General features: G+C 37.9%; 2 protein-coding genes across 6 annotated transcripts in view; one reads left to right on the top strand and one right to left on the bottom strand.

Moving 5' to 3' along the window:
- samd4a (sterile alpha motif domain containing 4A) overlaps positions 1–6,541 on the top strand; it is a 44,162-nt gene extending 37,621 nt beyond the window's left edge. For 2 of the 5 annotated variants that reach the window (XM_056267147.1, XM_056267152.1), the window contains 2 exons: positions 1,405–1,488; positions 4,230–4,608. In XM_056267147.1, the coding sequence (XP_056123122.1) occupies positions 1,405–1,488; positions 4,230–4,420 (275 nt within the window). In that variant the 3' untranslated portion in view covers positions 4,421–4,608. Of the gene's footprint in view, positions 1–1,404; positions 1,489–4,229; positions 4,612–5,241 lie in introns of those variants that run through there. The other 3 variants (XM_056267151.1, XM_056267150.1, XM_056267148.1) reach the window with 2 other exon arrangements.
- A 6,810-nt stretch (positions 6,542–13,351) lies between these two features.
- gch1 (GTP cyclohydrolase 1) lies at positions 13,352–24,443 on the bottom strand. Its single transcript, XM_056267230.1, has 6 exons — positions 23,974–24,443; positions 19,467–19,576; positions 17,580–17,635; positions 14,186–14,217; positions 13,963–14,047; positions 13,352–13,874 (listed from the first exon to the last, which is right to left on the bottom strand). The coding sequence occupies exons 1-6, from the start codon at positions 24,317–24,319 to the stop codon at positions 13,748–13,750; spliced, it is 756 nt and encodes a 251-aa protein (XP_056123205.1). The 5' UTR covers positions 24,320–24,443; the 3' UTR covers positions 13,352–13,747.
- Positions 24,444–24,796: the final 353 nt, after the last annotated feature.

Here is a 24,796-nt window from a genome sequence, read left to right on the forward strand (position 1 = left end):
TTCCCGCAATCGTAATCCACACAGATTATAAAATCAAATCATTCTTTTAACAACTATCTGCCAGACGCAATTTCACAAACAGCGTGAGTGTTCAGCGGTGCCGCGTCTTCTTTCTCTTCTCTCATAATGTGTTGTGCAAGGCAAGCATCAAGCGCTGCGGCCATAACATACACTCGCGTTTAGGAGTCGGGACATGATGGATATTCACTCGCACAATCGGGCCAGCAGTGCATCGTGACTGAAGTTTACCATTTGCACGTCTTTTTAAGTCTTACCAGTTTAAACATTCAAGCGATTTTAAACTAATCAGTGCTCGCGCGCTCTCTGAGAGATTATTTTCTATGCGCACATTCATAGAAAATCCGCCTTAAGAACAGCTGGCCAGTAACAAAAGTTATTTTTCGCGGATTATATTGCTTTAACACGCAAAATTGTCAATTTCGGTCGTCGTGAGTATACTCTAAACATAGTCGGTTTTGTCTTTAATAAGCATAAAACGCATGCCAGTATAATGAACACAGGATCCGTGCACTAGCTCTTAAAGTGACGGCAGCCATATGTGTCTGTCATTAATTTTGTTGTCAATACAACAAAAGATAGCTTTAAATTAAAGGAATCAGGATTAATAACCTATGCATTTAATTTATTCAGGACTAAAATACTACTGTGTTATTTTCCATTTGATTACTTTATTCAGTTTCTGTATATGAATCACGTGATTAATAATGATGACGAAATTCAGGCCCTGTGTTTAATTTTTCTCATTTGGTTACATTCTGTTATGGAAAATTAATTTTCTATTGATTGTAGGCCTATATTTTGAGTTGTATTCACATCCATTTTCCTGTAAAGATATCGAGATATATATCGAATATCGAGATATAGCAAAATATATCGAGATATATTTTTTGCTCCATATCGCCCAGCCCTACTTAAACGTATGGTCTAAGGTCTGGGCTAATGACTTCAAGGTTAAAGGTTTGAATCTGACAAGGGGTGACCTGAATCTATTGTGCTTTTGAGCAAAACACATAAGTTATAACCCTTGATTGATGCAAGGGTGACACTTCATGTAATAAATGTACTGTAAGTTGAAAGTGTCTGATAAAAATGATCTGTTATGCTTTTGCATGGATGAAGTTTCAAATCTGGCCTGCATTGTGTGCCGAACCTATTTACTGATTTTCCATCTCTTCTGTTCCTTATCTTCCTGTCTTTAACATGTGGCAAAAAGCACAAATAACCAATTTTTCTATATGATATGGTATGTCACAAGACATCAGTCTGTGTCATGCAGACCTCACTGGGCTTATGTGTTGTTTATTGTCGTAATAAATAAATAAATAAAAAATAAAATAAAAAGTAATTTGTTAAAGTTTACACAGTTTGTTTATGGTTTTGCAGATTTACATGTGCCTGTGACTGAGCCAGATATCAATAATCGTTTGGAGTCTCTGTGTCTCAGCATGACCGAACACGCTCTGGGAGGTACGTGTCTACTTGTTCAGTTTACAAATACTGCACTTAAAAAAAATAAAAAATATGTGTGTGTTAGGGCTGGGATAAACGATTATGTTTTAAACGATTAATCTAGCGATTATTTTTCGATGCATCGATTAATCTAACTATTCATTTTTCCAGTCCGATTCGATTTCGATTCGGTTATCGATTATCTCCCCATTAATTGACTAATAGCAATTTATACATGTTGATTTACATATCTGAATGAAAAAACATGAATTCCTTAACATTGCAATATACACTCACCGGCCACTTTATTAGGTACCCCATGCTAGTAACGGGTTGGACCCCCTTTTGCCTTCAGAACTGCCTCAATTCTTCGTGGCATAGATTCAACAAGGTGCTGGAAGCATTCCTCAGGGAGTTTGGTCCATATTGACATGATGGCATCACACAGTTGCCGCAGATTTGTCGGCTGCACATCCATGATGCGAATCTCCCGTTCCACCACATCCCAAAGATGCTCTATTGGGTTGAGATCTGACGACTGTGGAGGCCATTTTAGTACAGTGAACTCATTGTCATGTTCAAGAAACCAATTTGAAATGATTAGAGCTTTGTGACATGGTGGAAGTAGCCATCAGAGGATGGGTACATGGTGGCCATAAAGGGATGGACATGGTCAGAAACAATGCTCAGGTAGGCCGTGGCATTTAAACGATGCCCAATTGGCACTAAGGGGCCTAAAGTGTGCCAGGAAAACATCCCCCACACCATTACACCACCACCACCAGCCTGCACAGTGGTAACAAGGCATGATGGTTCCATGTTCTCATTCTGTTTACGCCAAATTCTGACTCTAACATCTGAATGTCTCAACAGAAATCGAGACTCATCAGACCAGGGAACATTTTTTCAGTCTTCAACTGTTCAATTTTGGTGAGCTCTTGCAAATTGTAGCCTCTTTTTCCTATTTGTAGTGGAGATGAGTGGTACCCGGTGGAGTCTTCTGCTGTTGTAGCCCATCCGCCTCAAGGTTGTGCGTGTTGTGGCTTCACAAATGCTTTGCTGCATACCTCGGTTGTAACGAGTGGTTATTTCAGTCACTGTTGCCCTTCTATCAGCTCGAACCAGTCTGGCCATTCTCCTCTGACCTCTGGCATCAACAAGGCATTTCCGCCCACAGAACTGCCGCTCACTGGATGTTTTTTCTTTTTCGGACCATTCTCTGTAAACCCTAGAGATGGTTGTGCGTGAAAATCCCAGTAGATTAGCAGTTTCTGAAATACTCAGACCAGCCCTTCTGGCACCAACAATCATGCCACGTTCAAAGTCACTCAAATCACCTTTCTTCCCCATACTGATGCTCGGTTTGAACTGCAGGAGATTGTCTTGACCATGTCTACATGCCTAAATGCACTGAGTTGCCGCCATGTGATTGGCTGCTTAGAAATTAAGTGTTAACGAGAAGTTGGACAGGTGTACCTAATAAAGTGGCCGGTGAGTGTATGTTTATTGCTCTTAAAATTCCAAAATAAAAGACTATACAAGTGCAAAGTAATGCATTCTTAGTCAGAGGTAGCATTCAATAAAACTTTGAAGCCTTGAAAACACATAGGCCTAGCTTACTGAAAAAAGTGCATCTTGTAATTCTTCTTTAAGATGAAAATAATAACTTGATGTCTAGATGTCTAGGGAACCCGCACTCAGACATCCCAAGTCTCCCGGAAGTTCCGGGAGTCCTCCGCATATTGAGCGTCTCCCTGATGCCCGCAAATTAGTTCAAATCTCCCAGAATCTTGAGCGCGCATGCGAGACAAAACATACTGCGCGCATAACATACATAGCAGCAACATCAAATAAGCAGCCTTTGTGAGCTTAAGAGACTTAAGAGATATTACCTGTAGTGTAGTTCACAATTTTAAGAGTTGGGCACGCAGATATCCTACAATAAACATGTTATCAGAGATTAATTTGTTAATATCTTCAATAAATGACAATGGATTTGAACCTCTGTCATTTGCAATCCACATGAACAGATTAATTATAAGGAAAAGTTAGCAGTTAAAAACGTAACAAAAGTAGAATTTTTTTTAACCATTTCTTTAATGACATTGACATATCCAACTTTTAAAAAACCTTAAACTAGTTAAGATATTGACATGTCCATCTCTGAAAACAGGAAGTACTTGTCTAGTAGTAGCTAAGCAGTCTGTCGGTATGTTATTTTTTAAAGATTTTTACACGTCTTGATGTCTGAATCTATGTACTCTAATACTCGTCTTTTGGTGCAAGCTGATGAATAAGGATGTTATTTATACTTCATATTGTTTGTTTACCAGTCTGTGTGACAAAAGTCTCTGATTTAATCCATGAGAATGGAATTTGAGGAAACGGATTGGATCCATGCTGACTACGGCAGTATCACGAAACCCCACAGGAAAACGTTTCTGTCGGGATCATCCCCTCTGACACTCATTTAAAAGGTCAAAAACCCCTCTGAAGTAAACCGAAGTGCTCTTTTTCCCTTTGAAAATGTTCAAGGGGAAATGTTTTTTTCTTCTCCACGACATTTAATTGAACTTTTTGCGGTGTTTCTGTGGGCGAAGACGCATCAGACACAACAATCTTGTATAATATTGTGACTATCAGTTCCAGACGGGAAGGAGCGTTACTTTGTATCCACACGTCGCGGGATCAATGCAGTGAGCATTCCCGTGTGAAGTGGAGGTTTTCTTTGCATAAAGAGTGTTTTTTCTCTCTCAGAGCTGACACAGAGGCTTTCAGTGCAGTGGGCTTGGCGCTGGACAAGCACAGCTTTGTATTGGGGGAGTGCAGGGAGACAGACAGGAGAGAGGCAGACAGGCTGAATCAGGGAGACGGGCAGAAGCAGTGGGCAGCGCATGCGGTGAGCTCAGGAATGCCCCGCTCGCTCCACAGCTGCCAACAGAGCCCGTAGTGTTCATGTGGCAACGTACCCCTCGACTCCCCCCCCCCCCCAGGACCTCCAGCTCCTCTGGTCAGCACCCTGCCTGGGAGTTTTGGTGCCCTCATTACGCAGAATGACACTGCTTGCTCTGTGAAACTGTATGGTTGGGAAGTCCAGTTTAGATAAAACTGATTCATTGAGTCATTTGAGTCACTCAAAGTGGATTTCCAGAAGTCCTGTGCTTCATATTTTCTTAGTTATATCATTTACACACTATCGTTCAAAAGTCGCTTTGGGAAGAAATTGTTACTTTTATTCAACAAGGATGCATCAAATTGATCAAAAGTGACATTCATAATGTCACAAAAGATTTCTATTTCAAATAAATGCTGTTCTTTTGAACTTTCTTTTCATAAAAGAATCCTGAAAAAATTTTATCAGTTTCCTCAAAAATGTGAAGCAGCACAACTGTTTTCAACATTGAGAATAAGACATTTTGCATGGGCAGCAAATCAGCATTTTAGAATGATTTCTGAAGGATCATGTGACACTGAAGACTGGAGTAATGATTCTGAAAATTCAGATTTGCATCTCAGAAATAAATAATATTTTAAAATATATTCAAATAGAAAACAGTTTGTTGAAATTGCAATAACATTTCAGTTTTCACTGTATTTTTCATTAAATAAATGCAGCTTTGGTGAGAATAAAAGACTTCTGTTAAAGCATTAAAAATCCCAAACTTTTGAATGGAAACATGTGATTGAATTTTTGAGTAAACGTTTCCAGAAGTGTTTGTCAGTTGCACTATGATAGTATTCAAAAAACTGTGATGTCACTTGTTTCCATAGATGGCGTTGATCGAACCTCAACCATCTGAGAGAAGAGAAGAGGGCGCACAGGGAGACGGCATGCCTGGCAGCAGGGGAAAGGTCATCAAGAGGTCACGAGCCCCTCTGTCTATAAACTCCCCCCTCTCCACCTGCTCACCTACCAACTCAATAGCCAATAGGAGAGGTGGGGCGTGGCCTACACAGTGCCATTCACCGTTTACTGAAAGGCTTAACACAAGCAAGTTCTGTCATCATGACTACTTCAGCGTGTTTACATTCGATTCTGGGAGAAAATCACATCTTCAACACTTCCATAGAAGAACGCAGCAAAGGGTCTTCGAGAAGGCAGGCCCTTAGAGGTAAAGCAACGGAGACAACTGGAAGCGTTCAGGTGGCTGTCTGGGACGTCACAAAATCCAAAACCAACAACCAGCAGACGAAACCAGATGACATGTAGTAACAGATTAGATTTCTGCACCTCTGTGCAGATGCTAAAAACATTATGTCACAGTATGTTTACACACAATACTGTCAAGGATATCAAAACAGTAATTGTTCAAATCCGAGGACGGGTGTACAGCTTTAGGTTCCTAAACGGCTTCGTAGTTTACAATTGTGTTTGTATTTACTGTTTTGTTGTTCTAGTTTTCTTTTGTGTCAGCAGGAAAGCTGATTCACAGCACTAGAAAGACAGTCAGAGCTACGGATGGTACTCAGAAGAAAGAGAGGGAACGTGTGAGCGGCGATGGGGAAAGGAAACAGGAAGTGATGCGAGTGGAAGGGTCTGTGGAGAGAGCGGGGGATTCTGACATGAGGAACAGAGGTCGAGGGAGATCAGGAGGTCAGAGGAGGAGGAGGATATGGGAGAAATGCCAGCAAATGCAAGTAGATGGAAAGGTTGAAGTGGAGCAGGTGAACATGTAGGTCAGAGGTGCACATGTCCGGGCAGAATATGCAGAAATATTTTATGTATGTTATATTTTGATATAATATATAAATATATATATACCTTTTATTGGTGGCTTAAAGCATAAACACTAGACTTGGGAGATGTGTACTTCATGAATGATGGTTGTTCAGATACTGTGGGAATCTGCAGAGTTTTCTACAGATTCGGTCTGGGCCTAGAGATATATTCACATTTTTACAGATCAGTTTTATGCATTGAATTCTTTTCTGTAAATGCACAGCCGTGGAGTGACATGTAGCGATTTTTGGGTCATATGGACGTTTTGATCTTGTGTCTTGTGTATTTGGGATATCACATGCGTGGTACACTTGGTCAGCAGGACATAGACTGTTGGAGCAACACATTGAAATGTATAAGGAAATAACACTAATGCCCCACTTATTAGTACAGAGCGCCGCCTTGTGGTGAAACTGTGCAATAGTTACCAAGAAATGAGGCTAGGTTTTGTTTTTTTTGTTTTTTACAGTATTGTCTTAATATCAGCCATTAGTTAATCATGCCAGGTATAAAAAGTAGAAAGTTTACAATAAGAAATGAGCTTTTAGTTTTGGACTCTTACAAGTGAAGATCAGATTTTCTGCATGGGAAGGGTCTTTTTTGTTGTTGTAATCCAGGACATTAAAGTCCCTTTATGAGGGTGTTCAGTGATTGTTAATGTATATTATTTAGAGTTTTTGCTATAATAACTTTGCTTTTCCTGCCGTTGGTGCTGTGAATCCTTGCTGAAACCGTCAAAAGTGAATTTGCAAAAATGTGCAATAGACTCTCATCAGCAACACACGGTGTGAATCAAGGGCAGCGGGGGGAAAGAACTGGACCCCCCCCCCCCCAATTCCCACACCACAGGACTGTACCCTGTTGTCCGCGTGTTGCCGGCCTGCAACTTGATGCACCTACCCACACCTCAAGTGTTTTATGCTTTTCGGCTCATCCAAAGAAACAGATCATGACAGTAAACAGACAGTAAAGCACTTTCACATCCATCGAGTGGCGAGTCTGGCGACCGACGCGGTTATAAAACTGCCTAAAAGAGATAATGTGGACTATGCAGTGTTTCAGCTTCATAAAAGACTTGGTGCCTCCAAACTAGAGCTTTTAAAGTGCATGAAATGCCTTAAACAAAATGGTAGCCAGTGTTTTACAAAGCATGTTAGCAAACCATCATGTGGCATCTTGTGCATCTTGTTTATAGAGGTGCATTTGTTTGTGTGTATTAAGCCACTCATCACTGCCATTTGAAAACAATTAGCAGATTCAAATGATTATTTATTCTTTTCTATTATTGATGCAGAGGTTATTGTATTCATTAGATGTATTATTTAAGATACCTTGTGTATTAACTTTTGCTATGGCTGGTAACCATAAGTACATCTCAAATAACAACCTAGTTTTTTTTTTTTTTTTTGACGTTTTGTTTTCCCAGTTTGCGTTCTTTATCTAAAAAACATACGCGATAGTCAAAAGACATGTCAGGCTTTTTATTTTTAATGTTGCTGGTTTCTTTTCTTTTTCCTTTCTTGTGAGCATCTCTAAATGCTTCTATTTTGCTAAACCCTCTACGGATGGTGTATTTTAAGGAAAGTGTTATTGTCACGTCGTAAACAAAGAGCCAGTTTTTCTTTCTTTAAAATGTGGTTAAATATTTTTTTATAAGAATCGTTTTTTGGGTTTTGCTGTTTTGCAATTTTCACCGTTATTCTGTTGCGGATTTTCACCTCGACTGTTACAGTGTTTAAATGCGTAGCGTCATTGCGTAGTAGTTGTTTACGAAGAATGCTGCTCGCTCGCGATTGGATAGCGGAGTATAACGCGAATTCTACTCTGATTTGTTGAAATGTTCATCACGCGACGAGCTGGAAGAAAATTCGTTTCTTCAGTGCGATGATGCAGCAGAATTGCAGATGCTGTAACGGTGTTAAGACATTTACATGCTACCTGGTATTACGTTGACGAAGCCTTCATTGTTTGTGTTGGGCGCGTTAACAAATCAGAACGTATCTAATGCTGATTTTATTTTATATTATTATTTTTCTGTTGTTGCATTTATTCCGAAACAATGTTTTTTTTTTTTTTTTTTGCTTTATACGCTCTTTTTCCCCGTTGTTTATTCTGTTTTCGTTATTTTCAAGAGCCGGTGTCCTGTATTGACTGCAGGCTGACGTACATATGCGTATATATATAAAATATATATTTGAAAAGATTCTTATGTTTATGAAAAGGTAAAACCAAATAAAAAAGTGCGAAAACAAAAAAACGAACAAAAAATGTAATTTATATTTTAGAGATGCATGCAAGAGGCTGGGAAGTCATATCTAGAATAACAAATGGCAGTGCCTTTTCTTTTTCTTTTGTATTCAGACATTTACCCCCAAATGTAAATGATTTTATATGGCTCTAAAACAGAGAGATAAGCCAGACGCATTGATGGTGGAAACTTCAAATCATACAAAGTCCATACGAGCTGATTCCCGTTTCCATGAGGCTCAGGAGGAGCGTGCTGGAAGTTCATGGGAATCTGTATGCTTTAGGTACTTCAGTGCTTTTATGAAGTTATGAACTATATCTGTCTGTACAACACGCAGATGTGTATATATTTTTGTTTGTACTTGTGCGAGTGTGACACTGTGTATCCAGGTGAGAAACCGGATTGTCTTGTAATGTTTTTGTACATGCCCCTCTTAGAAAATGTTGCGTCATAACGTGGACGACGTCTTCAGGAGGTGTTTGTTCCACCACTTACCTGTGAGGCGTCACAGCACAGATTTTAAACATCTTTACTGAAATTAACGACTTCAGTCAAGAAAAAAAGAGGGATTTCGGTAATATCGTAACCTCTTTGGTTCGTGGCCTTGTGTGTGTTAATGGGAGACTATACTGTGTGTATGTGTCCGTGATGTTCTGTCTGCCAATTGAATGTGTATCATTTGGGTCTGTGTTAAATGCTTGACATTTTTGTAATAACCACAGACGAAAAGTATTAAAGAGTAACTTTTGAAAAGGACCTCACGTGTTTCTCTGATTTCAAACAAGCTGTTTTATGTTATATGCTTTGAGCTTTGCTCATATTAAGGGCAGCACTAACCACGAGTCTGACTCTGAGAGGAATTTACTGCCTCCTCTATCTCAACCAATCAGAGAGCTCGAGGTGGATTTATATTGCCAAGAGGCGGGGCTTTCTGTTAAAAAGACTGAGTCACTCTCAGCTTTATTATGAACTCATTTATGATGTGCAAATGAAAGTGTCACATAGGTGGGCAGTGCTGGTCATACAAATCATGTTGAACAATTAGAAAGTGAAATTGGCTGTTTTAATACATAGATGAAATAAAAATCATTAAAAAAAAAAAGGGGGGGGGGAAATGATAAAAGATAGGATATTATGCCTAAAGGAAATGAAGTCGTCTCACGATAAGCACACTTTTCCCGTCCACAGAGTCCAAATTCATTCAAGGAATAATAATGATAAATCAAATAAAAAATCACCTTCAATCTTTATGTAACATGATAAATGACATTTCCAGTCATTGCTTTCCCCCCACATACTAAAAAAAAACAAGAACATGCTAACATATTTTGCATAAGATTTACTATTTTAAGCTGAAAATGGTGAACATCAATAGTAAAGTATTTGAAAGACTGTGAGTCTTTCGTTTAAAGAAGGCCACATGAATAACACTAGTTCTCATTTTCTTAATGACTCCACTGATATGAAGCGATTGTGACATTGAACATCTCATAGCGTCTTCAGAAGCATCACGGCTCCAAATTTCATCCGAACTCATAAATGCAGACCATCAGTCAAAGATATTGTCATAATAAAAAGTCACAGGCAATACAACAGTGTCAGTAAATCCACAGCATCTGTTGTTTTTGAGGTTAATATCATTTTCTACAATGATACATAGTATATAATTGAAATTCTAACAATAATGCTCAAAGCACATTACACATACCCAAGGACAAGTAAACATGCATCAGAGTAAATGTACAAAATATGTTCTACAAATGTAGAATCCCAAAATATTTTTTAGTTGGTTTCCATCTTTTTTAATCATATTTTAATTACAAAGATCACATTTATCAGTACAGGTATGTTCGGTATTTTCCATGAATGTGCAAAATCAGATACTATGTTGACCTCCACTGGACCTTTCACCTTTGGTCTTTTTTCCCCCCAAGAAATAAAAAAACAACCTTCAGAGTGTAAACAACATCTATGGCCATACAGACAGGATATTCAAAAGGCTGGACCTGGTTATCACTTCAACACGTAATATCCAACACATCAGACTCAACAGTAGATTCGAAACAGAACAATAATAGTGTTGCACGAAACCTGTATAAACACTTAAAGGGATAGTTCACCCCAAAAATAAATGAAACTTCTGTCATCATTCAATCATCAGTTTTAAACTAGGGCTGCACGATAAATCGTTTTAGCATGGACATCGTGATGTGCCCATCCGCAATAGTCACATCACAGGATGTGCGATGTGAAGTGTATGGTCGTAGTTGATCCGAGAGATTTCTGTCCCTCCATTGACAGTCCACACAACCACCACTCAATTCATATGGAATAGTTTTACGATCTCTTTATGAACTTTCTGAAGCGTCAAAGTCATGGGCGGCACTAGGGAGGGGCTAGCAGGTGCTTCAGCACCCCCAAGAAAGACCAAAGCACCCCGATAGCACCCCCTAAAATAATGTCTGGAATCAATTATATTCAAATATATGTTATTTCGAGATATTAAGTCGTTATTTCAATATAATATCTCGGTATTTCGACATAATAACGGCAAATTTTTGTCCCGCCAAAGCCTTTTTTGATCGGTGAGTGATGTAGAATAGAATGACTGCTGCGCTTGACAGGGCACGTTACAAGCAGAGAGAGAGAGAGCCCCGGCCGCGCGCACTCTCACTTCAAACACTTCTTGCGCATATTAATCAAAATCAATTGACACGATAGTAAAAGGTCGGAAGACCGCAGTTTCACGTGGAGCATTTGGAGATTTGTTCTCCTGAATTACCGCGGTGTGTGAATTGTGCTAAAAAAAAAAACACGTTGCCTAGCTTATCGTCTCTAAAAAGCGTTCCGCCCATTCAGCTGACCTAAACCACATTTCAATAAACGAAAAAACCTATCCAGTGATATGTTTTCTGTATTGACGCAAATCTTGTGCGATGTCATAAACTGCCGTGCACAATCACACAAGCGTGCCGTAGACGTCCACTAATGACACGTCCGATACGCAAACGAATGACTCATTTTAACCATTCACTTTAATGAATAGTAAAACAACTGGCATGTCCAACACTGAACTCACGAGACCTCTGAATCGGTGTATAAAAAATCGGTAACACTTAATTAGATTAGTTAACATTTACTATTAATTAACTGCACCTCAGCATTGTTAATGTTAATTGTTTCAATATTTAGAGAGTCAGGCCCAGTATATGTGTGTTGTAGCCATTAAATAAGCGCATTTAATTTCATTTTTGTTAAAATATTATAATGTTTTTTTGTTTTGTTTTTACATCTATGCTGATTATGAAAATTGAACAGCATGAGTAAGATGCGCGATATATCGGAAGATATGATGGGTCAGACATGATTTTGACCACTAAATTTACATTTACACATTTACATTTAGTCATTTATTTTAGCAGACGCTTTTATCCAAAGCGACTCAACTGAGGACTAAACCAAGCGAGTCATCGTGAAAAGGCAAAAACAACGCAAGAAGTGCTCAAAATACCAAGTTCGGACATTGCTCGGAGTAGCATAAGCCAGACAAGCGAGGATTTAAAGGAAAAGGATTTTTATTTTTTTATGTTAAGTATAAATTAAGTTTTGTTTTGTAGAAAGCCTTTTTTAAAGTAAATTTCGTTTTGTATAAATTGTATCTTAATTTTAATCAATTTTTCATCAACCAATTGACTGGGTATAGTAGCCTAAATAAGAAGCAAATAGCCTATAGCAGATGATAAAGATAAGGAGGCGCGGGCGCGATCTTGCACGTGAACTGGAGCACATCTCATCATAAATTTTGCTCATTTAAATAATAGTGTGTTTGTGTGTGTGTGTATATATATATATATATATATATATATATAGGCAAATTGCGCAGCTCCCCCTGTCAATGATCTAGCAGCCCCTCAGCACCTGCGTTAAAAATTATCTGGCGCCGCCCCTGGTCAAAGTGGTAGTTGCGTAGCTGTTAATGGAGGGACAGAAATCTGAAATCACTTTAAATATCATTTAAAATATCTTCATTTGTGTTCCGAAGATGAACGAAAGCCATACAATTTTTATAGTGACATGAGGGTGAGTAAATGACAACTGACAAGTTATATTTATATGCATTTAAATTGTATATGTGTTTTGTTATACTGTTATAAAGATCTCACTGATTTACATTACAACCTATCAGAATCTTATCTTATTTTTGGCCATATAAAAATCAGAAACTGCACCAAATTGCAAACTTTTGCTAATTTTTGCTAGTTTCATATTCTTACTATATCATACTATTGTATATGAGCCAATAAAGTCTATTAATATCAAATAGAATGCTCAACATATACAAACTTTTTATTGATTTTTTTTAGATTTCTTTTAGATTTTGTCTAAAAAACCATTCCAATGGGTTCCATTTAAAAAAAAAATGAGTACTTTTTTTTTACCATTATTTTTTTCAAATTTCAGGCTTTAAGGGGTTAAGACAAAATGAGGGTGAGTAAAAGAGGATAGAAGTTTTATTTTGGGGTAAACTATCCCTTTAAGAACAGAAGATGTTTTTTTTCTTTGGGTTTGGGCACAAATGTTGACTGATGCACAGGACACATTATATTAAATATTACATTATAAGACAGCGTAGACATAATACATTTTCAGCACATAGTAAAACAACAATAAAACTTGTCTGGGATTATTCATTTTAAAAAAGTGGTGCTATTGTAATACTATGTTTTTTTTGGGACATGTACCATTATAATACCATAATAATCTTTACCTTGTCTAATCAAGTACCTTGTAAATATCAAGGAATATGAATTTTGGTAATAATTTAGTACCATGGTGATTTTCATTACCATTACTGTACCACGGTACCTCGACAGTACTTTTTATATCAGTAAAATTGAGTATTCAGAATGATCAAAAGCGTGAAAATAAAACTGCTTTGTTGTGTATGTCTGCCAACTCAATTGCGTTTAATAGAGCGCAAAAGTGACCCGACCGGAAAGGGATGTAAACAAATTTTGGTGGCTTTGGTGCTTGTTAGTTTAGAGAGGTTAAAGTGTGCTAATCTAGAACGTCCTTCAAAACATAATGCTTCCATGTAACAGCAACAGCCGCAGTCCCGTCAACAGAGGCTCCCGCAGCTCGACTGACTAAACCGGCACAAAACCTTAATCAATGAAACACACACACACACACACACAGGCGATAGAGAAGAGATGGTGTTACCGAGGCGGGTGGGACACTCTGTTACACAGCAGCAGGGCCTCGTCCGGAGGCAGGACCAGAGAGGAGGCGTTTTGGCAGTGGAGAGATCAGCTCCGGATCAGGGTCAGGAACTCGTCCCGTGTCTTGGGGTCCTCGCGGAAAACGCCCAGCATGGTGCTGGTCACAGTCTTGCTGTTCATCTTCTGGACGCCTCGCATAACCATACACATGTGACTGGAGAACAGAAAGGAGAGAAAATGAATCTTGAGTTCTAGTCAGACATAGCATTGTAAAATAATGTTGAACTTGAATTTTCACATACGTGGCTTCAACAACCACTCCGACGCCAGCAGGCTGTAGAGCTTCAGTGATGGCGACCGCAATCTGTTTAGTTAGACGCTCTTGAACTGAAATGAGAGAAGCCGACAGATCACAACTATTGAGAATATACATTCAATTTTACAGCTATTGGTGAAACAAACAAGGATTTCGAAGGTGTATGAATAATATTCCATGGTAGAATTGTTTGTTTTGGGGGGGGTTACCTTGCAATCTCCTGCTGTATATCTCAACAATCCTGGTGAAAAACAAAAAGCATAAACATAGTTAAGCGTCATTTATACACAATATACCTCCATTGAATGTAATAGTGGTTTGATTACATGAACTTTATTGCTGAGAGATTTCAGTTGTAGTAATGATATAATAAAACCTGGGGACAGGTGTATTGTTTAGGGAAAAAAAGTTTGTGTTTTTATTCAAACACAATGTAAACTAACAATGAACACTCAATTTAGACACTTAAGCAAGTTAATTGAAGTTTTTGTATTAATATAAATATACATAATTGTAATATATACATTTGTAACATAATAATACATTACCGTTCAAAATTGTATACTTTTAAACCGATCAAAAATCTTTGTAACATTATCAATGTCTTTATTGTTTCAAATAAATGCTGTCCTTTCGAACCTTCTATTCAAAAGAATATTTAAAAATGACATTTTCCACAAAAATATTAAGCAGCACAACTGTTTTCAACATTGATAATAATAAATGTTTCTTAAGCAGCCAATCAGGATATTAGAATGATTTCTGGAGGATCATGTGACACTGAAGACTCGAGTAATGATGCTGATTCAATTTTAAAATAGAAAATAATTGAAATAATAGAATAAAATTAAAATAATAATAGAAAAATAATCGAAAATTAAAACTTGTGTAAATAGTATTGTAAATATTTCACGGTTTTCTTTTTTTTATCAAATAAATGCAGCTTTGGTGAGCATAAGAGACTTTTAAAAAAAATCTTACCGGCGACACCAAACACATCAAATTTTTTAGTATATTTAAATATAACCATTTAATACTAATGAGTAGAACAAACACAATAAAAAAATCCTTTTTCCAGCTGGCACATAATATCAAATATAACTTAATATCAAAAACTCTGTTTCACGTTTGACCATTTGATCAGCAGTGATCCGTTAAACTACAAGGCAAATGAAAAGGTCTACAAGCCACAGCCATAAAAATGAAACAATAACCACTTTTAGAAATCAGAAATGCAACTGTGTGTGTGTGCATGTGTGATTACGTGTGTGTGTGTGGTACTGGTAAGAGTTATATGACTGCTGTTGTCATGTCTTCATTAGTGGAGTGTAGTATTACGGTTGGGACATCGTGAGATGGATAAGCCACAGGTATTGGGGTCAAATTGAATCAAGCTTCTCTTTGTCACACACATTGTGTCTAATCCGCTTACAGACACTTACACTCTCACTGCTTCAAACACAAACACACACACACACGTGCATCTTGATTTCACAGACGAACAACATTCCTGAGGCGAAAAGAGCCATTAATCTCCTTCACTCGAGCGAATGCTGCTGATTTCACTGAAAAAACACTGCATTGTGGCTGGATCAATTTGCATACTCCTGAAGGGATCCATTAAGATTCAATACTGCACCAGGAAAACATAAATTCACCTGCAATGGGCCAAAAAGAATTTGAACACTTAAGCCATAACTTATGTGAATGTCACTACATAATATAACAAAACGTAAAATATATTTTAAAGAAGGATAGCAAGTTGGAAATAAATATATATATATATATACACACACACATATACATATGGACGTGGGGAGTTGTTTTGGGTTGTGGGTGCTGAAAGGGGGGGGTGGGATTGGGAGATATAGAGATAGTATATAAAGATGTAATTAAACTTGTCAATGCCACGAAGCGTAACAAACATTCCCTGAGAATGGGCTACTAGTACTGAGGTATTTTTGCAGGCAATAAACGAGCCTCCTACACTTGTGCCTATACCTCCAGAGAGGAGTGCAGAAACCCCCCAGTAGGTCTTAATGAGTCGTTGAATCATTCATTCAAATCAATTCGATCAAAAACACTGATTCTTTCAGGAACGAAACAGGTTGCAAGACGCGTGCAACGGTTCTGATGTGGCTTTGTTGGAAACTATTTTTGTTGAAGGAGCAAAAACAGACAATATGTGTCTAAGCTGTAAATGACTTAATATTAACTTATTGTTTAAAAGTTCTATAACATCAATATCACATTTTCAAAATAATTTTCGGGGAGAAACAGCACTCTTGCTTGCGTGATAGCTTATTACTTAACTACATTATTATAAATATGAAAACCGGAAATCTTTTTTAGGGCATTTTTTCCCCCATAAAATGGGGCATTTTTGTTCATTTTGAAGGCATTTTTGCCACAATGCCCTGTTAATTTCACTCTGGTTTATGTCAATCAAGATCCATGAGGAATAAAATAATAGACTATTTCCATTTTGAGAAGGTAAGCTATGTAAAATTAAAAGAGTTTAATTGCGTTTATAAACATGTGAAAACAGGTGCTGCATATGCCCCTGTATATATTATATACACATACAACTGGTCAAAGGTTAGGGGTCAGTAAGATTTGTTTTTTTTAATGTTTTTTTTTAAAGTCTCTTATGCTCACCAAGGTGAAAATGTTTTATATTTAAAAAAAATATTTTAAAAAATCTTCCTGACCCCACATACAAATTTTAGTTGAAAAAAAAAAATATTTGAAAACTTTATTGTTCAAAAGAAATAAAGGCAAACATTATTTATTTATTATTTACAATACTTTCTGGTTGTCAAACATTAGTAGTACATACCCAGAGTTCATGTAATAACCTACACTTGTGGCTAGTCTGCTAGGACTGTATTTTGTTATCTAATGCAATGACTGGTGGAAGATGGAAGTGGCTTAAGAGTCCAAATACTTCTTGAGGCCACTGTTTGGTTTGAGAAAACACAAATTGAGGATGTAAACGAGAAAAACATTTTAAAAAATCATTAAAGTAGGCATGAAATGGAAGAAGTTATGTCTTTTCTTCTCTATTGTGATGTATATCAGAGTGAAACTGCTTCCCGAACAAGAAAAAATGTGAATTAATTGGATGTTTGTGGTTTGCTATTGCTGTGATGTCATGTGAGTGACAGGTTGTCCCGCAGTCATGCCAGTGAACAGATGTCGAGAGGAAGGTATTTTGATTAAAGATTATAAGGCCATTTAAATTTATAAAAATAATAATGTGCACAGATGAAACATTTGTAATAAACACTGCAACATTCCATAAAAAAAAAACAAGAATTGTCAATTTGGATTTCATGGCGACTCTAAAACCGGATTTACATTCATTTTGTGTGAGAAACCTGGGGCCAGTTGCATAAACATACCCGCTAACTCAGTCTCAAGAACTAGTCTGACCAACTAGCAAATAGTTTGGGCTAATCAGTCTTACCTTTCGGATTCAAATCCGGAGACCAATCTACCTTTTCAAGTAACTGACCAGTCTTTAAAGAAAAAAATGTTATGGCTAACTTAAGACTAGTCTAAGCAGTTTATGCAGCCGGCCACTGGGAGTATTTGACCTACCGTGCTAATTTACTCAGACCAAGAACCCTCTTGTTTGGAAGGTAACCTATATGCACCTGTGAAAAACACAACACATTAACTGACAACAGAAAGATATAACTGCAAAACATGGGAGTTATATACACAATTCTTCCAGAACTAGTTTTTTTTTAATTCATGATTACCTGTTAGCTAGCAAGCAACATGTCACAGAATCAGACGAAAACCTACAGACAGTAAAACAGTGGCTGGAGAGAGCCGTATCTGTCCATGTGCATCTTCACCCCCCCACCTCCCTCCCTCCCTCGCTCTACGCCATCAAACTCAAATGTCACCAACAATTTGATGAAACGGCCCAGAGAAAGGGCAGCATCAACAGACATGCAAGGCTTTTCTCTTTTTTCTCTTCTGATGCGATAATCCTGCGCGTCACTGAAACCTCTTGGCCTTCGTTCCGGGCCGGCAAACTCCTCTCGACATCCTCTAAAACGCATCAATCGAACTTTACCAAAAACTACAGAGCAGCACCTGGGAAACGAGCAAAGCGCTTTTTGTGGCCAACAGGTAAGACATGCGGCGGCTGTACGGTAGATATGTTTCTAGTGTAAGAGAGCGCACTTGATCGGCTCGGTGTTCGTGATGGACACTAAGAGTGTTGTGAGGACAATCACGGAGATGGAGGACGCTGAAGCGCAAGCAAGAGGGCCAAAAATGAAAGAGAACGGGCGCACGCCTCTTTGAAAGAAATTGGTGAGTCATTATCTTGTTGCAGATGCGGAGAGAGAGGCGAGGTAAATAGCTGAGAAGGAATAGGGAGCTATCAGCGGGGGACGCAGCGGAAACCAGAGCCCTACAACAGCATCTGACAAACAAAATTGCAAGTGGTGAAAAAAAAAAAACGTTCAGTGCGCTTGATCAATGGCTCAGTCTATCATCAGTAGCCATTTGTGGCGTGACAGGATCGACGGCGTCTCTTTTGTCTTAAATGGCAGACACCTGCGGTGCTGTGAGCTCGAGGGAGGTACGAAATGTCAAACCTGGAGTATTAAAAGTGCCCATTGTTTTTCAGTGGAACTCAGATCTGATATTTCAGCGTGTCCTTGTTACCTGCTTCCAGATGTAATTATAGCTAATTAAGTTGGTTATTGACAGATTACACATCAGGTGCATCAAAAAAAGAAAGAAAGAAGCTGTTTCTGCCTTCAAGTTGGTGAATCTCTCTCTCCAAAAAAAATCCAGGTCATATTTCAACCCACAATCACAAAAAATAAAAAAATTAAAGCCATTTTTAATGCAATTTTTGTCATAATAATTAAGGAATTTCTCATTGTGATTTTTAGTCAGCATAAATTGACTTAAAACACTACTTACTTGAGCAACAGTGCTTCACAATATACTTGTGTATATAATTTTAATAATATATTAGTATTTATTCCACATTACAGTAATGAGAATGCTATTTTTTTTTTACTTACAATAAGCTTTATGAAAATAATTCTTATTCTTAATAATAATTTATATAATTCTATCATTTCTATGTTTTATTCTTTTGATTATGGGGTGGAATATGACCTGGATATTAAATAAATAATGAAAAATAAATAATGAAAGCAAAAAAGTAATAATAATAAATAAATAAAATACAAATATGAATATTTTTTATAATATATTAAAAATATAATATATTACTTTAATAAATTGATCATAAAATAACATTTTAATTGAAAAAGATTAAATAAAGACCTTCAATAGCCTATCCTAAAAGCCTTGATAGAGGTGTGACAAATGAATTTGTAAAACTACATATTCAATGCTTCATTTTTTTTTGTTTCTCAAATATGGTCATAAAAACTCCACTGCAAGGGTGACATATGCTAATGAAGGTAAAAGGGAAATGTTTAGTCTTACCCGGCCAAAAATGGGAACTAAATGGTGTTCACACATGGAAAACATGTCGATATCCTTCACGATCACCATCTCGTCATGGTCTTCATCAAAGATTGCGTCATTCAGGACATCTACAAGAAGGTACAACAACAAATCAAGATATGACATCATTATAGTTCCCCCCATGCGCTCTTCCTGTTGCGGCCCTGTGTCATTTCTCTTAGCTTCAATCATTGTTCAAACATATCCTATTTTATCTATTGAGAATGCACTGTCTTTTCTTGTGGGGCTTTTTAATTTCCTGGCTGCCTATCTCAGGGAAGGCTTTCGTGGAAACATGGCAAACTGATGGCGAAGCTTCAGGGTTTTGTTGAGATGTGACTCCAATATTTTGTTGCCCCTTTTGTGCAGTCACTGTGTGATTGAAAAAGGCAGAAAGCAATCATTTTTCAGGCTGTTTATGACCACCGGACAGGTATGACAGCAATTAATAACAAATATTTTTACATTTTCTGAAAGAAAAATGAGCAGTGCTCGCTCATCAAAACTCGTCATCCTGTTGTGGCTGGTTGTTAGGGTGTTGCAAGGGTGTTATGGGTCTCAAAAGATATTCTGGTCACTAGATGTGACTAAGTTCCTTAAAATTTAAGCTATTTTTACAGATTTCCTCAAAATCACAAGTCAGATCACATAGAAAGCTGCATGCTTTGAGGAAACAATAATTGTCTGTATACATTTTTTTTTTTAAACTGATAATGAGCAATAGTAATAATAGTTATGCAACCACCACTGACAAACTGATAGTATCCCTCATATAAGTGGCTGAACAAGTTATGTCCATGTCGTTTCATGGTTCCTAGAACTTTTGTTAATATTTAAACTGATCCTGGTCACCACTAACCAGTGCAGTGTTGTGTAAACGTTGTAGCTGATCTGAGCATCTCTGTTGAATTGAACCTGAGGGCAGCAGCTGTTACGAGAGAGAACTGTCATCAGCCTCGTCCTGAACAAACAGCCGCTTTCAAATGCACAGGCACAACACACGAAAAGGTCTCACGCGTATGACGGTGGCGGCACCGAAAAAAGAACAGGAAATCAAATCAGCATCTCCTCGAAGTCATCTTTCAGCCTCGCTGCCACAGTCACACACACTCAATTAAACACAAACTTGCTTACACACTAAGCAAACATACACTTGAAATACAATAAGTAACCATAGAAACCCATTGAAATTGTGAAGAAGTCAACAAGCAGAGCTCTGGTTATGGGTAATGTTACTGCTGTTGAGGTCTTGGCTTGATCTCCATCTCTTAAATAAGAGACAGGCATCCGTCCAGCCAGTGGGGGCAGGGGGCAACGCAGCATAATGATGGGTAATGCAGGAAAGAAACCGTACTGAGCTGCGTAACCGCTGTAAATGGAGCAATATCACTCGTTTCTATGACCTTTAATGGGACGTGGTGAGACCATGACAAAACCATAAACTGTAAGAAAACATCATGTATAATAATAATGCCATAATAATTCCTTTATTTCACAATCCTTCCTTCCTTTTGTCTGTGACTCATGAGTAGCATTACGAGTACGACAGATAGGCCTATGTTTTATTGTAGGGCTGGAATGACGTGTCAACGTAACCGATTACTTTGATTAAGTAAATTTGTCAATTTGAGTGGAATGCGTCGATTCGTCACACATGTTCCCCAGTGATGGCGGCTCCCGGGCATGCTGAAAATCAGCCGTTGTTATAAAAATATCGAGCCAGATCTGAAGTGTGGAATTTTTTTTTAACAGAGATCGAATAAAATGGTGCTCTGCACACCCTGTTAAACTGAAATGGCAAACCACAGCAGCACAACTTCTATGTAGAGCATCTGAAAAGAAAACACCCCAGGGCTCTCCTACCTCAAAACAACGAAACGGCAGCGTAAGTATTTGGACTAGTACAGTGAATTTTTACACAGCTCTAGAATATGGTTGTCAGTCCTATATTTTGTGCTTAATGCGGCTGCATTAATACAGCATTCAGTTTTACACGAGACGCGATTAATCGAAAAAATAATCTTTTAGTTCCAGCCATATTTTATTGGCATCTGATATAAATTGAAGTTGCAAAATGGTGCTCAAAACAGACTCAACTATTAATTATCATCATCAAAATGTTTATTGATGTTTATAGTAGGCTCAAATGTAGCCTACTATCTCGTAATCGTTAAATTATTAGATTAACCGGAAAAATAATCGATAGACCAGTCGATAGGAAAAATAATCGTTAGTTCCAGCTTATTTTATTGCCATCTGATATAAATTTAAGAAGCAAAATGGTGTTCAAATGGTGTATTCATTTTCATCATAAAATGTTTATAGATGTGGCATTATTACATCTTATATATTCAAATGTTTAAGTAAAAAATGTAAATATAATAAACATTGCTGTTTGTTTTTTATATTTATATATATTTGTGTATAAATTATTATATTATTAAATAAATGATTTTTTCCTTGTGTTAATTTAATGTAAAAAGTCATTTTACACTAGAATTATTGAATTTTACAGCTTACATTTTGAATATATTTGTCTACAATGGCTGTTTGGTCGAAATTTTCGAAAAACATTGAGAATGTGATACATATTGCATACCGACAAATGGCTTAACAAAAATCACGTTTTTTAGGGATGCACCGATGTAAAGAATTTGGCCGATAACCGATTTCTTTATATTTGAAAGCCGATAACCGATATATTGGCAGATAAATCTAAATATATATATCATTTTTAAAAGCCTGATTACAAAAACAAAAGTCTCACCATTAAAAGCCATGTCCCAAGCACACAATTATAATGATAACATTATAAATATAACATTAAAAATGAACATATATCGGCCAATACCGATATGGTGGCCGATATATCGCGCATCCCTAATTTTCCTTAAAAACATACAAGCACCAACAGCTTCCTTTTCTCAGAGCATTAACTCACGAGCCACCCACCACCCATAAAAACACGAAAATGGAACACAGCCTCACACAAACCCACTGAGCTCGCTAGTTTTCTGCCTCAAAGCTGTCCCACTGCAAATGATTTTCTGTTGGAGACACACAAAAAACTACTCCAGAACAATTCAAGAAGCTGTAGGGGTGGTGCAAACTTTAGCCAATCTCATCGAAGACGAAGACCTTCCTCTAGAATTTTTTATCAAATGCACGATTCACCGTGACGTTGCATGTTCTACCATCTATGAACTGTGTACCATGTTCAAGCAATGCAAGTGTTTTGAGGTCATTGAGGGCAGTCTGCTTTCACAAGGAGTTTTTTGGGGGTAAAAAAGCAACATTAATATATTCCATATGCATGGGCCCTAAAAATGCTACACAAACCAGGTCCAGATGTGCTGTTTTCTATGTGGGGATGTTATTGGTGTTGTGACGGTGGGCAGCACCCTGGCTCAACCACTTAGACAACAGCCTGAGAGTGACCAGTGAACAATTACGCAAGATAAACCTTTGCTTTGAACTGGAGTACCTGTTGAGCCAGTTATATTGATGGCACATGAAGGTGTTTGAGGAAATACTTTTAACCGGGGCGGAAATGCTCGACACTGCTCGAGTCTGTAAAAGATTAATGGTCTGTGGCCTATAAAACTCTCTGCATCATAATTAGGTCAAAGCATCTCATTTAAAAAACTATTTTAAGAGGTTGATTTCGTATGAATTTGTGGAAAAATAAGCATGAAGGTCTACCTGAAACCTAGCCGTCAGTGAAATGTATTAAATGAGTTTGTGCATAGCCACCAATTCCAAAATATGACAAAAACTGCCATGAAATTGTGCTGAAAATACATATTTCATTGTGAAAATACATGACATGATTTTGAAGAATGTACAGGCTGATGTTTTACATAAAATGAGTATGATGTCTCAAAAAGTACTCAAACTCACCATAAAAGTGGTCCATATGACTTGTGCATTATATTCCAAGTCTTCTGATGTCATATGATAGTTTTATATGAGTAACAGACTTCTAGTTATAGTTAAGCTATCCACTAACATTCTTAACCTCCAGTGTGATGTTAACCATGACCAGATCCACGTTGTCAGTTCAGACCATTAAAAAAAAAAAAAAAAAAACTAAACTAAATCAACTGATTCATTAATAAAAATCTGACTCAATGAACTTGGCTACTTGTAAACATTTGTAAAAACAACTTTTATACCCCTGTTGTCCCGATTGTCTCGCGCTCTGTCTAGTTGGTTTTGAATCCAAGAACGCATCTGTGAACAATAGTATAATAAAAAAAAGTAAAGTAGCCTACTGTAAAACAGAATGTTAACTTATATGTTAACGTTGTATCATGTTTATTTCTCTTCTTCGAGAGTAAAATAAAACACCCTGACACTTCAGAATATCTCAACTTCAGAAAAAAAAGGAATTGTGCTTACAAACAAATGTAAACCACAAAAAGTGTACACACATAAAGTGAAGACAAACGAGGCTTTTCGTCTGTCCGTCATTTTAGCAACTCACCAATGATTTTTTCCTGATACCCCTTGGTGAAGAACTGCATGGCTGTGGCGGCTCTCCACGGAGTTTTGAGCAGCCCCTGTCGCTGCGGGTCTTCCCCGAGACCCCTGAGGATAGTGGTGTACGCCGCGGCGATGCTCGGCAGGCTCATTTCGTTGTCTTCCAGACTGCGAGTGCGCTCTTCCCGCCAGCTCTCCATCACGCTGGGAGACGGCACGGTGCTCGGGTCCCCGGCGGCACCACCGGCGCGCCATCCGGGCATCTTCACCCGGCTGTCAAAGTGTCCATTGATCGCGGCATCTGTTTCATTATCACTTTGATTCATTTGTTTCTGTTTGGGGCGATCCATGATTACCTGAAAGTGACAGCTTGGGTTCCTCAAAGTCGGTTTTAATGCTACTATCTGTTTTTAAAACACTGTTTAAGGTGTAACGAAAAAGACTTGAGTGAAGTTCAACGGTTATTATACTCTTGTCAAACTCGTGCTCTTGCAGAGGCAGCCGGGGGTTTTATTTACATTAGCTAATCCGTACGCGTTCCTATTGGTCCACAGGAGAGACTGCGTCACGGAGCCTGATTCCCATTGGCCGAGAGGCGTGCTTGCGTCAGGCCACCTGTATCTAGTAAGAGGATGAGATCTCTTCTACACATTAAAGTGATGTCTTGGGGCAGATCAAACCACCTAAGGGGATTGACTAGACCTTTGGGTGAGGTTGTTCTTATGATTAAAAATAAAATCAGTGTTTGTAAGTGAAATGCATTAGGCAACCAAGAGGTTGTACTGCTGTTAACATGTCAGTTCAGATCAGTTTCATTTCATGTCAGT

Source organism: Rhinichthys klamathensis, unplaced genomic scaffold, assembly GCF_029890125.1.
Source record: "Rhinichthys klamathensis goyatoka isolate OS25496 unplaced genomic scaffold, OSU_Roscu_1.1 h1tg000256l_1, whole genome shotgun sequence".
NCBI lineage: Eukaryota > Metazoa > Chordata > Actinopteri > Cypriniformes > Leuciscidae > Rhinichthys > Rhinichthys klamathensis.

What these genes read in the sequence shown, in the direction of transcription:
- gch1 (XM_056267230.1), bottom strand. Translation starts at nt 24,319, where the DNA reads ATGGATCGCCCCAAACAGAAACAAATGAATCAAAGTGATAATGAAACA. An exon ending in GGTCTGAGTAAATTAGCACG is followed by an intron (nt 14,218 to 17,579) that starts GTAGGTCAAATA and finishes GTTTTTCACCAG; the next exon opens with GATTGTTGAGATATACAGCA. An exon ending in ATACAGCAGGAGATTGCAAG is followed by an intron (nt 14,048 to 14,185) that starts GTAACCCCCCCC and finishes CTCTCATTTCAG; the next exon opens with TTCAAGAGCGTCTAACTAAA.